The sequence below is a fragment of the Miscanthus floridulus genome, chromosome 2 (genome assembly GCF_019320115.1).
Source record: "Miscanthus floridulus cultivar M001 chromosome 2, ASM1932011v1, whole genome shotgun sequence".
NCBI classification, from domain to species: domain Eukaryota; kingdom Viridiplantae; phylum Streptophyta; class Magnoliopsida; order Poales; family Poaceae; genus Miscanthus; species Miscanthus floridulus.
This window is the reverse complement of record NC_089581.1, coordinates 107,997,789-108,012,505: the sequence shown is the minus strand read 5'-3', so window position 1 is coordinate 108,012,505 and position 14,717 is coordinate 107,997,789. Positions and strand designations below refer to the sequence as shown.

At 43.5% G+C, this 14,717-nt stretch overlaps 1 protein-coding gene across 1 annotated transcript; it reads left to right on the top strand.

The window, feature by feature from the left end:
* The first annotated feature begins 232 nt into the window (after nucleotides 1-232).
* Nucleotides 233-14,119, top strand: LOC136536855 (glycine-rich cell wall structural protein-like). Its single transcript, XM_066529010.1, has 4 exons — nucleotides 233-261; nucleotides 361-367; nucleotides 4,929-5,346; nucleotides 13,653-14,119. Exons 1-4 carry the CDS (start codon nucleotides 233-235, stop codon nucleotides 14,117-14,119), a joined length of 921 nt encoding a protein of 306 aa, XP_066385107.1.
* The last annotated feature ends 598 nt before the right edge of the window (nucleotides 14,120-14,717 follow it).

The window sequence follows — 14,717 nt, the reverse complement described above, 5'->3', positions numbered from 1 at the left end:
AAGGCGGCATGGGAGAGCTTCAAGAGCTTCAACCACGACGCCATTGTTACCGCCATTACTCATGCCCTTGCAGTGGTCCAGTCCCACTACCCAGCCGTGGACCTTCAGGCAATAGGAACTAGATTCGCCAAAGGGATGGGCGAGGCGGAGCACCAGTAGCTAGAGGATGAGGTGGAGGACGCGTCGAAGAAGCTGACCGACGACATCGACCTGATCAGCGAGACGGAGGGTGATGGCGAAGCTCAGTGATCTGCTCGAAGAGTATGCTCTGTAACATCTGGAAAGGGTAATTTGAGCGCATGAGAGCACAGAAAACATTTATGTTTGTGTATAAATGTTATAAAGTGCATGTTTATGCAGTTTGCTGGTATTTGTGGTGAAGAATCATTGTAGTAATAACCCTAACACAATTATACGTAGTATAAGTAGCGTCTGAGCAGTTAGTTTGTTACTGAACTCTTTGGCCTTAGCTAGCCCATAGTCCATAACATCGAGCGTGGAGCCCGTGCACGTGTAGGAGGAACATGCGTCACCAAGGAACCACAACCGACCACCCATAATACAGAGCGCAGAGCCCATAGCACATGTAGGGAGAGATCGGAGACTGGGTCTTCTCCATAGAGCGCAGAGCAAAACATGTGTTGCTCGGCGGTTGGTGAAATAACTTGGAGATAAACATGGTATAAGTGGCATCCGAGTAGTTAGTTCTTTACTGAGCTCTTTAGCATTAGCTAGCCCATAGTCCATAACGTCGAGCGCGGAGCCCATGCACATGTAGGAGGAATAGGCATCACCAAGGAACCACAACCGACCACCCATAACGTAGAGCGCGGAGCCCGTAGCACGTGTAGGGAGAGATCAAAGACTAGGTCTTCTCCATAGAGCGCAGAGCGGAACATGTGTTGCTCGGCGGTTGGTGAAATAACTTGGAGATAAACGTAGTGTAAGTGGCGTCTGAGCAGTTAGTTCTTTACTGAGCTCTCGGTCTTAGCTAGCCCATAGTCCATAATGTCGAGCATGGAGCCCATGCACGTGTAGGAGAAATAGGCGTCACCAAGGAACCATAGCCGACCACCCATAACACAGAGTGTAGAGCCCATAGCATGTGTAGGGAGAGATCAGAGACTAGGTCTTCTCCATAGAGAATAGAACAGAATGTATGCTGCTCGTCGATCGGCGAAATATCTTGGAGATTTAGAGAAAAGTGTTCGGTGATTTGGAGAAACCTGTTTGGCAGAATACATTGGAGATTTGGAGAAACATGATCGGCCATGTGGAGAAACTCGTTCGGCGAAATACGTTGGAGATTTGGAGAAACATGATCGGCGATTTGGAGAAACTTGTTCGGCAAAAACGTTGGAGATTTGGAGAAACATGGTCGGTGTGACAGAACCGCCTAATTTATACAAGATCAAGTACGGCTGTCCCCGCTTAACACGTTGGCACGCACATACTCTCACTTATATAAACCCGGTAGTCCACCGAGTGTCACGCAGGACCTCGGTAAATCAACATCACAACCAAGATCGCGTGATTAAGCAAATACACATCACATATGCAGAATTGCAGTGCAAATAATATTACAAATGGTTTCACAAATAATAGTATAAGTTTGGGTTTAAAAACTGATTAGTGAAAACAACATTTGCTTTCAAAGGATTACATTGATATAAGTTCAAAATACATTGCTAGCATAAGTGACATCCTCAGACAAAAGCATGTAGATGAGAAGTAAATATAGAGTCATCGAGCCCACCGGTGGTTAACCACCATCTTCAGCAGGCCAAAACTGTAACAGAACCGCCCAATTTATATAAGATCAAGTACGGCTGTCCCCGCTAACACGTTGACACGCGCATACTTTCACTCACATAAACCCGGTAGTCCGCCGAGTGTCCCGAAAGACCTCGGTAAATCAACATCACAACCAAGATCGCGTGATTAAGCAAATACACATCACATACACATGGTTGCAGCGGAAATAATATTACAAGTTTGGGTTTCAAAACCGATTAGTGAAAACAACATAGCTTTCAAAAGATTACATTAATATATGTTCCAAATACATTGCTAGCATAAGTGACATCATCCGACAAAAGCATATAGATGAGAAGTAAGTATAGAATCACCGAGCCCACTGGCGGTTAGCCACCATCTTCAACAGGCCGAGAACTCCACCTGCAACATGGTGGGATAAACCCTGAGTACGAGAATGTACTCAGCCAGACTTACCCGTCGTAAACCAGAAATAAAGTGACACCAAGGATTATGCAAGGCTTTATTTGATGGAGCTGAGCTGACAACCTTTTCGCATAAAAGCTTGAGTAATCATTAGCATTATCCGCCTATACTAGCAACGACTTTTAGCCATTACCTACCATCTATATTAGCACCTATACTAATCAATCACTTAATTAAGTTGCAAACAATAATAACCATATCAGGTAATTCATGGCTCATTATCATAATCATCATCATCATCATTTAACCATATCATTAAATTTAGTGAGTCTACGTTGCCGCTGCTCAGTCAAGTTCTCACTATCCGGGAGAGACGGCGATTCGAATCAATTCCTATCCAGCTGGAGGGGTATTCCTAACACTCACCCAATCCACCTGATCAAGGGTTTCCTCAGGTCACCTTTGGTACATCTCAGGAATCGCGGCTCCGAGCAGCGCCGCACCCTCAGGGAGTCCACTCTGCTAGGTGGTCAATCTCACCTCGGACTTACGCCAATAGCTCCCCGCACATCCTTACTACCGCCAGGGTGCGCACTTTCACTTCTCGGTCTTCCGGCCTGAGTTGAGCTACTCGGCTTCGCGGTCGGAACGAGTTATCCAGCCAACTAAGTGATAGGCATGCGTTCAACATGACATGAGGACGTACAGCGAATCGGTCCTTAAACGACATAGACGGGGATAGATTCACACCCAAGACCTCCATGCCTTGTTGCTGCACTACCATCATCCCGTCCGGTCTCTTTTCATTATTAACACATGGTTCTTTTCCATGATAGCAATTATAGCCAACCATGACCAGAGCTCATCCTACATCTCGCAGGTGACAGGAAATCACCCGACTTCTACCGGTCTAAGCATAGCTAAGCATCATTCGATCCTACACTTAATTAGGGTTCATAGGATTTTATCTGGACAAGGTAAGGATATAATGCAACAATTGGTTCCAACCAATTCCTATACTTAATGCATCATCAACAATAAAAGATACTCAAGATCTTTGTAAAACATGGGAGGCTTAGAATGCTCCGGGGCTTGCCTGGGATCCGACACGAATCAGTCAAGTTAGCTTGCTCCGTCTTGACGACGTCTCCACTCAAGGCATGCACTCCAGGGTCCTTCCATTCTCGAGATGGATCCACCAACACCATCTTCAGGTTTGGCTCCAACATCTTGTCCTTCACGTGGTGCATCTAGCGTACCTAGATGAGATGCAAGATGCAAGTGCATGAATATGAAGAATAGTACCATGAGACGCATCACAAAATAGCAAGCAAGACAAGCATAGTTTACACTAACACACTTAAGTACTTCGCGATGCTTAACTTAACATCACACAATCTATCATGCTAAGATAACAAAGAATATTATACATGGCACATAAGTCTCACAAGATCTCAGGTGTATTTAACTTAATTACTAAGGACGTGAACCACACCTAGCAACATGCAAAGCAAGTCAAGGTGAAGCAACAACTATAACCGGAATATGCCAATTTCTAGACTTGCAAACAGCGGCTTCATAAATCAATCATATCTGGAGTTTTATAAATGCAAATGATATGAAACAAGACATTCTGGAAAGCTTAGGAAATTATCTACATTTCATCTTTAATCATCTCAGCATGATTCCCAAGTTAAGTAGGTCGAAATTATACATTTACAGAAACTGGTCCACAATTGACAGAGAGCAGCCATTTCTGAAACCCAACTTTAAATAGGCATAACTCACAAACTACTTGGCCAAATGATACCAAATTTTAACAGCAGCTAGATACATAAATTATCTACAACTTTTGTATAAACAAGTTTCACAACAAAGCACATTGTCATGAAGAACTTTGCTAAGTTCCCAGATCTGTCCATAAACCACATCGGCAAGAAAATAAATATTAACTTATGTTGCAAACACATAATTAGGCAAAACCAACTTTATCAACATATCACACATGACTAAAGAACACCAGAAAACCTAGTTTCCATGACCAAATAAATTCTTTTAATGCCTTTCTTAATTTATTTTAGATAACAAGGTGACTTAATGAACATATACTAAAAGTATACAATAAATTCTACAAAAATTACAGTGGCTCACATATCCTCTCAATAGTCTACTGTACAAATTTCACTCCATTTGAATATGTATAGCAACCTCTATGAAAAAGACAAGTTGCTTAAGCAAGAAATCATGTGAGAGCAAGATAAACCAATAACTCACTCATACTTCATCCAATACTCATGAAATTTTTACCACACATCAACTATCACATGAGTAGCATGCCACAAAAATTTCACTTCATTTGGAGCCCTAGATCTACAGTTATATAAAAAAGACAAATACCACTAGCATTACAAACCTAGCTGCATAAATATATTTTTACAGCTAAAACTTTAAAGTAAAACATATAATATTATAGATCTAGTGCATAGAGAATTTCACAAGGATTCCAAAAAGTCCTCATTTACTATTTGACGATTTTTCTACAAATTGCTACGAATTTTCAAAGTTGAGCATAGAAATCTGCAATTAATAGATTAAACCGAAAAAAAAACAAAAACATTTTGCATCGGGAACCCAGGAGTTTCCACAAATCAACCAAGCCAGGATTTGTAAATGTATGTGTCTGGCTATTTTGCAAAGTGAACACGGTAAAGAGTTTCTATTCGCATTTCACCCCTTCTTCTCCAAAGACCGAGCGGTACGAGGACAGGCCGCCAGCCGGGCGTTGGGGGCCATCGTCGGGCCGGCCAGCGAGGGCTTCGGCCGGCTGGGGAGGGGCTCCAGCGGCCAAGGGGAAGGGCCACGGCGGCCAGCTTGGCGCAGCCAGTGGCAGCCAGAGGCTCAGCCGGCTCGGCCTGGCCGGCAGCCTGGCCGGCAGCTGCGGGATGCGGCGGCTGACGGGCACGGTCTTGGCGGCAATGCTTTATGGCTTTGCTGGTTGGGGACGGCGCGAGGAGACGCTGGAGGGGCATGGAACTGGGTGCTCAGATGGTGGAGGTGACGAGCTACGAGGGTGGATGGGGCAGGGCATTGCCGTGGCAGCCATGGGCGCGCCCGCCATGGCGCTGGCAGCTGAGCGAAGGAGGAGAATGGAGAGGGAGTGGGGAGGCAAGTGAGGGGCATCTGGGCAGCTCGGCATCAACACGTCGCGAGCTTGGGCGAGTTGGCGAACGGGCACGAGCACTGAAGGCCACGCGGCAACGAAGTGCTGTGGCCGGTCGGCCATGACGAGCTTCAGACGCTCCAAAAAAACTGAAGGAACTAATACTACCGCAAAATTACGACTGAAACTCCATTTTCAACGATCCATAACTCCAAATCTGTTCGTCCTTTGCCACAATTTCAGTAATACAAGATGTAGAGCTACATGGGAACTACAACTTTGTCAACATGAGTTAGAGCTGGATCGACCTAGATTGGGAGTTACATTGTTCCAAAGTATGAACCCCGAAACTGTAAAACAGCTTAACACTTAGCAAAATTTGCTGTCTAAAACAGCCCCAATTCTGCCATGTGGGCCACTTTTGAGGGTGTTCTGATCATTTTCATGAGATGACCATAAAACAACTTTTGTTCCTTAGCAAGTTTACTACAACTTTGCTTAAGGGTGCTCCTCCATGCAAACACTCCAAGCTGCACTTTTTAAATAGTCAAACAAAACTAGTTCTAGGGTCAACATGAGTCAACTAGGGCTTAGAAACCTAATTTGGACTAATGACCTTTATGAACATTGTTCCTAATGACAGTATAAATGTAGCTAGGGTGTTTTGGTGGGTCACCACATTCATTTGCATGTGATGCAATTGCTCTAGCTTCTCAAATCAATTTAAACATGCATTTGCAACACATGGAATGTTAACTCAAAACAAGCGAAACAATTCGTTGAAACACTGGACCCTAGTACATGGGACATGTACAACCCCTCTAGGGTACTAGGCATAACACACAGACACCACAGAAGGTACAAACATACATGAGCAGTAAAGAACACCGTGTTGCAACATGGAAACATAGAATGATGCACATGTGGTAATGATATGAATGTGCTTATGTGATGCAATGCAGATGCACCAATGTAAGGCAAACACCAGGGGTGTTACAGCCCTCCCCCCTTAAAAGAATCGCGTCTCGAGATTCGGTGCGAAAGACTTTTATGGGAAGAGAAACTTGTCATCCCGTTTCCAACATCAGTGATAGCATTAGGCTACTTAACTTTGGAGTATCAGAGAGGCTAATTTGGTCACGACACTTTCTGATACTTGCTCTTCGTCGTAAGCTGTTGTCTGAAGAATTTCCTTCGTTGGCGTCCATAAAGCATTGTTACATTGGAAGAAATCTAAGATAGCGCTGTCCTACATACTTTGTCCTCGATGTACGAAGAGTGATACAAGCGTAGACTAAGTACTTGTAACATCTACTTCTTTAGTGGATAAATCATAGAACTTATGGACTTTGCACTAGATTGCAGTCGGTTGACGGATATTCCATGCAACGGTGTTATATTGGCTCCTAAGATCTGAAAAGCAGTTCTCTACTAAAGTGGCTTGAGCACAACTTCTCGTAAAGGATGTGATCATAAACGGGGTAAACATCCTTTGAGGGTATGAGAAGTTAGTTAACCAATATCCAAACTGGTTGTAGCGGTGCACTCACTCATATGTCAACTGATGGAAAGCTACATAATGTTCCATGTGTGCAGTGCTCTTTCTCTGATAACAATACTGTATTACCTGAGTCAGTTGAGTGAGCGGTGAATGTGATAGCTAACTCTGTTGACTCAGCATTTTCGACGACCATTTTTTTAAGGGATTTCTCGTATCCAAACGGCAACAGTTATTTGAGTTGTATCTGAGGTAACCCCTTGGGTAGACTGCATGAAAGATACCTTAGGCATGTCAGCATTGAAGAACCATTGATGCAGAAGGATGTTAGCGAGGCTTGGAGGGCAACACAAGTTGCAAGTAATCACAAAACTAGGGACTAGTTTACTACCAAGCAGGTTAAGTAAAATTTGCCTTCGTGGTGCAGTTGCACAGCAAGTCGGTTGACTTGCATTGTAGCAAAACCAGCTTTCTTAAACTATATTTGACGTCGAGGCTTCCATTCTTAGGCCAATCGATATCTCAAAAACCATAATCCAAAAATCCATGGTTTGACACCTTTCCAATTACATTCGAATTGCACGGCACAATTTGACTTCTAGAACACCTTGACTGCTCACGCATTGCTGATCTAAGAGGGCAAAAGCAAGGCACATAGGGGTGCAATTAATCTTCTCAAGGGTATGGAGGGTTGCCTAACAGCAATACACCTACAAGTTGTAATTTCTTGGTATGAATTACAAACACAACCGTCTAATGCAAATGATGATCGCAGTCGCAGCGAAATTGCAGATTCTATACCCTTTTGTTTTCTATTCATATCTCACAAACTACTACTCCAATATGCACAAATTTTGGTGGGCATGTAGATCCATGGGTCTTCTAACTACTCACCAAAATTTAACTCCACCGGACACCGTTTGACCATCCAAACAATTCATCTACCAAAACTGCTCTGTTCTGACTTGGCAGCAAACCGAGCCGAGAAGATATCTCTCAAATCTGATGTTTTACGCAACCAATACTCAAACCAACTTAAGACATGGAAGGGTCCTAAGCAAGGAATGAGATCACCAAGTTTGGAGTCAATCCGATTTTGTTTGAGTCACTAATCGTCGGCTTGAAGATAACCGGTTTTGCTGTTTCTTTGCTTAGCATTATTCTGTGAGATCTGGCCTTCGTAGTTACCACAAGTTGTTACCTAGCTAGAGATTAACCTTACTATGGGTAACTAATCAGTTGTCTCTCAACACTCAAAGTTCCAAATTCTGACTCTTGACCACAACAATAATTGCAATCAAGGCACAAACAGACGGTCGTCATCGAAGTCTGCAAATAAGGAGTCACACTAGAGATGGTTGATTTCAACTGTATGACCATCATGCACCTACAGATCAAGAACTTGAACGGGAGGTTCATTAGCACCCGGTGACCTGTTACACCACATGATATCGCCATCCATTATCATTAGATTGATAACTTGTCCAACATTAAGTGTTGGGTACCTTTCTGATCCAACAGGGACGACATAAGTTGCTCACTAGATGACTGACATCATTACAGGGACAACCAAGTGGAGTCACTTGTCTACCACCTCTTGTAGTCTGTTAATGTTTATGTCGGTGACCAGTTCTACAAAGGTTATCTTTTTTTTTTGTGACTTCAAAAGGAAGCTCTACTACTTTCGGTCTGATATATGTATCTTCGATAAGATATGGAGAGATAACCAAGGAAGAGTTCACATGAAAATAACACATCGGTGCAGTTCGGCAATGGATCATGACTAGGAACCTCGATACCAGCGCGCACCCAGCAGCACAACCATGTGTCGGCCACCCACAAGGAGGCCCTAGGTTCCGTCACGGCACCGTAGATCGCTAATCGTGGCACCATTACTGAACATACAACCCACTAGAATTCTCACGTGGCACAAATTTGGTTGCGTAGGAGCAAGCACAATGAGAAGGAGGGATAGCAAACAAAGGTAGTCACAAGGTTAGGAGTCAACAAGTAGGGGATTCGAAGATCAAAACACCGTGCAAGAGAGCATAGCCTAATTGCCGAAGACAGCTAAGCAGGGGACTCTTGCATAATTTCCATATACGCCTTGTGTCCACCAAAGTGATTATCATATAATGATGAACATGAGATTTGGTCATGCTGAGCAGCAACATGAGATCAAGACGGGTAACATCCAAAGACTTGAAAGGGTTGGAGGCAAAATAAATGAGATTCAAGGGACATAGCCAATGCACTGACTAGGGATTGAGTTGATAAAAGCAATGACAGGATCTACGAGGAAAAAGTTCCAAAGCCAGGGCAGATAGCGATTAGCGTTGCACTAGCTCATCCGTAGGAGAAAGAGCAATGAGGCCCGACAAGGATTTTTGAGCAGGGTCCTCCCACATAGGAGCGGGACAACCACGACACATGCAAGCATTTAAGGGAACTAAGCTTGGGCCTAAGGTCAAGCAAAGGCATAGATAAAGTCTTCGTAGCACAACATTCAAGGCTAGCAACCACGTGTACAGGCTCAGGTTCCTAAGAGAGAACTTAATTGTAGACGACAACCCAGAGATTACCAAAACTTGGACGCTGCTCTAGGATAGCGCTCTTCCACACTCATATGCTTACCGAGGACAAAAGGGTGACAACTACGGCACTACCTAGATAACGAGCATCCACACATATATCATGTTCTTAAGCGAGCATTTCGAAACTCTCAAACCAATTAGCTAAGGCGACTAATACTAAACACGAAGCTCGCACACAACAAGCAGGCACCTATAGTAACACCACTACACATAAACATGTGAACGTGGTAGTAAGGTATCGTTATCTTTTTATTTCCTTTGGAAGCAAACATATAAGGCAAAGCTAATCACATCCTATCTTCAAGCACAGCTATTCAAGCAGCATGGGACAAGACATTTTGGCTAGCTTCACACAGGGAAAATAGTGACATCACATTGATCATAAGTCACTTAGCATTAGAACAAGGTGAGGGAAGCATATTTATGCACAAGCACAATCATGATGCATGCTCGTCCTATTCGTCCTCATGAAATTGCCAGCCTAAGGTGGCAATCACGTTCTATGTCGGTGGCATAACACGTACTCTCTCGATATATAGCTAGTCGTCAGCTACATTCAATCTACGCATTCGTGGTTAGCGTACCTACAGGCAAATTCATTGCAGCCCATCCCCACAAGAGATAAATAAGCACACAATGAAATCAGTAAACTAAGATACTCTCCATATATACATCCCCAGATGTATATACTTCGATATCCATAGCTACCCGATAAATATACCCGCAGTTAAGTACCTTCATATATACATGTGTGTGACATGTACATATTCCAGTAACCACAGCTAACTCTCCCCTAGACCGACAGTTGGACGGTCATGCTCTCACAACTCGCACTTACCTAGGCGTAGAGGCAATTGATCCATACATTACCATTCAAGTGAATGGCATCCATACAATAGCACGCCGTATGGACGACGAAAGTAAAAACCCCCATGTTAGTACTTAGATAGCCACCTAATAGTCCTTAACTGGGCAAAAAGGAGGATGTCGCTAGCATAGTTTTGCAAATTAGTTTATAACAAATTTGCCTGTAGCTAAAGTTTTAGTTAAAATAGGCTTTTTAAAACCAAAACTTTGTTTTTAAAACAATGTACATGACAGTATTATGCTTAATCTTGCTCTGATGCCAGCTGTAACAGAACCGCCCAATTTATATAAGATCAAGTACGGCTGTCCCCGCTAACACGTTGACACGCGCATACTTTCACTCACATAAACCCGGTAGTCCGCCGAGTGTCCCGAAAGACCTCGGTAAATCAACATCACAACCAAGATCGCGTGATTAAGCAAATACACATCACATACACAGGGTTGCAGCGGAAATAATATTACAAGTTTGGGTTTCAAAACCGATTAGTGAAAACAACATAGCTTTCAAAAGATTACATTAATATATGTTCCAAATACATTGCTAGCATAAGTGACATCATCCGACAAAAGCATATAGATGAGAAGTAAGTATAGAATCACCGAGCCCACTGGCGGTTAGCCACCATCTTCAACAGGCCGAGAACTCCACCTGCAACATGGTGGGATAAACCCTGAGTACGAGAATGTACTCAGCCAGACTTACCCGTCGTAAACCAGAAATAAAGTGACACCAAGGATTATGCAAGGCTTTATTTGATGGAGCTGAGCTGACAACCTTTTCGCATAAAAGCTTGAGTAATCATTAGCATTATCCGCCTATACTAGCAACGACTTTTAGCCATTACCTACCATCTATATTAGCACCTATACTAATCAATCACTTAATTAAGTTGCAAACAATAATAACCATATCAGGTAATTCATGGCTCATTATCATAATCATCATCATCATCATTTAACCATATCATTAAATTTAGTGAGTCTACGTTGCCGCTGCTCAGTCAAGTTCTCACTATCCGGGAGAGACGGCGATTCGAATCAATTCCTATCCAGCTGGAGGGGTATTCCTAACACTCACCCAATCCACCTGATCAAGGGTTTCCTCAGGTCACCTTTGGTACATCTCAGGAATCGCGGCTCCGAGCAGCGCCGCACCCTCAGGGAGTCCACTCTGCTAGGTGGTCAATCTCACCTCGGACTTACGCCAATAGCTCCCCGCACATCCTTACTACCGCCAGGGTGCGCACTTTCACTTCTCGGTCTTCCGGCCTGAGTTGAGCTACTCGGCTTCGCGGTCGGAACGAGTTATCCAGCCAACTAAGTGATAGGCATGCGTTCAACATGACATGAGGACGTACAGCGAATCGGTCCTTAAACGACATAGACGGGGATAGATTCACACCCAAGACCTCCATGCCTTGTTGCTGCACTACCATCATCCCGTCCGGTCTCTTTTCATTATTAACACATGGTTCTTTTCCATGATAGCAATTATAGCCAACCATGACCAGAGCTCATCCTACATCTCGCAGGTGACAGGAAATCACCCGACTTCTACCGGTCTAAGCATAGCTAAGCATCATTCGATCCTACACTTAATTAGGGTTCATAGGATTTTATCTGGACAAGGTAAGGATATAATGCAACAATTGGTTTCAACCAATTCCTATACTTAATGCATCATCAACAATAAAAGATACTCAAGATCTTTGTAAAACATGGGAGGCTTAGAATGCTCCGGGGCTTGCCTGGGATCCGACACGAATCAGTCAAGTTAGCTTGCTCCGTCTTGACGACGTCTCCACTCAAGGCATGCACTCCAGGGTCCTTCCATTCTCGAGATGGATCCACCAACACCATCTTCAGGTTTGGCTCCAACATCTTGTCCTTCACGTGGTGCATCTAGCGTACCTAGATGAGATGCAAGATGCAAGTGCATGAATATGAAGAATAGTACCATGAGACGCATCACAAAATAGCAAGCAAGACAAGCATAGTTTACACTAACACACTTAAGTACTTCGCGATGCTTAACTTAACATCACACAATCTATCATGCTAAGATAACAAAGAATATTATACATGGCACATAAGTCTCACAAGATCTCAGGTGTATTTAACTTAATTACTAAGGACGTGAACCACACCTAGCAACATGCAAAGCAAGTCAAGGTGAAGCAACAACTATAACCGGAATATGCCAATTTCTAGACTTGCAAACAGCGGCTTCATAAATCAATCATATCTGGAGTTTTATAAATGCAAATGATATGAAACAAGACATTCTGGAAAGCTTAGGAAATTATCTACATTTCATCTTTAATCATCTCAGCATGATTCCCAAGTTAAGTAGGTCGAAATTATACATTTACAGAAACTGGTCCACAATTGACAGAGAGCAGCCATTTCTGAAACCCAACTTTAAATAGGCATAACTCACAAACTACTTGGCCAAATGATACCAAATTTTAACAGCAGCTAGATACATAAATTATCTACAACTTTTGTATAAACAAGTTTCACAACAAAGCACATTGTCATGAAGAACTTTGCTAAGTTCCCAGATCTGTCCATAAACCACATCGGCAAGAAAATAAATATTAACTTATGTTGCAAACACATAATTAGGCAAAACCAACTTTATCAACATATCACACATGACTAAAGAACACCAGAAAACCTAGTTTCCATGACCAAATAAATTCTTTTAATGCCTTTCTTAATTTATTTTAGATAACAAGGTGACTTAATGAACATATACTAAAAGTATACAATAAATTCTACAAAAATTACAGTGGCTCACATATCCTCTCAATAGTCTACTGTACAAATTTCACTCCATTTGAGTATGTATAGCAACCTCTATGAAAAAGACAAGTTGCTAAAGCAAGAAATCATGTGAGAGCAAGATAAACCAATAACTCACTCATACTTCATCCAATACTCATGAAATTTTTACCACACATCAACTATCACATGAGTAGCATGCCACAAAAATTTCACTTCATTTGGAGCCCTAGATCTACAGTTATATAAAAAAGACAAATACCACTAGCATTACAAACCTAGCTGCATAAATATATTTTTACAGCTAAAACTTTAAAGTAAAACATATAATATTATAGATCTAGTGCATAGAGAATTTCACAAGGATTCCAAAAAGTCCTCATTTACTATTTGACGATTTTTCTACAAATTGCTACGAATTTTCAAAGTTGAGCATAGAAATCTGCATTTAATAGATTAAACCGAAAAAAAAACAAAAACATTTTGCATCGGGAACCCAGGAGTTTCCACAAATCAACCAAGCCAGGATTTGTAAATGTATGTGTCTGGCTATTTTGCAAAGTGAACACGGTAAAGAGTTTCTATTCGCATTTCACCCCTTCTTCTCCAAAGACCGAGCGGTACGAGGACAGGCCGCCAGCCGGGCGTTGGGGGCCGTCGTCGGGCCGGCCAGCGAGGGCTTCGGCCGGCTGGGGAGGGGCTCCAGCGGCCAAGGGGAAGGGCCACGGTGGCCAGCTTGGCGCAGCCAGTGGCAGCCAGAGGCTCAGCCGGCTCGGCCTGGCCGGCAGCCTGGCCGGCAGCTGCGGGATGCGGCGGCTGACGGGCACGGTCTTGGCGGCAATGCTTTATGGCTTTGCTGGTTGGGGACGGCGCGAGGAGACGCTGGAGGGGCATGGAACTGGGTGCTCAGATGGTGGAGGTGACGAGCTACGAGGGTGGATGGGGCAGGGCATTGCCGTGGCAGCCATGGGCGCGCCCGCCATGGCGCTGGCAGCTGAGCGAAGGAGGAGAATGGAGAGGGAGTGGTGAGGCAAGTGAGGGGCATCTGGGCAGCTCGGCATCAACACGTCGCGAGCTTGGGCGAGTTGGCGAACGGGCACGAGCACTGAAGGCCACGCGGCAACGAAGTGCTGTGGCCGGTCGGCCATGACGAGCTTCAGACGCTCCAAAAAAAACTGAAGGAACTAATACTACCGCAAAATTACGACTGAAACTCCATTTTCAACGATCCATAACTCCAAATCTGTTCGTCCTTTGCCACAATTTCAGTAATACAAGATGTAGAGCTACATGGGAACTACAACTTTGTCAACATGAGTTAGAGCTGGATCGACCTAGATTGGGAGTTACATTGTTCCAAAGTATGAACCCCGAAACTGTAAAACAGCTTAACACTTAGCAAAATTTGCTGTCTAAAACAGCCCCAATTCTGCCATGTGGGCCACTTTTGAGGGTGTTCTGATCATTTTCATGAGATGACCATAAAACAACTTTTGTTCCTTAGCAAGTTTACTACAACTTTGCTTAAGGGTGCTCCTCCATGCAAACACTCCAAGCTGCACTTTTTAAATAGTCAAACAAAACTAGTTCTAGGGTCAACATGAGTCAACTAGGGCTTAGAAACCTA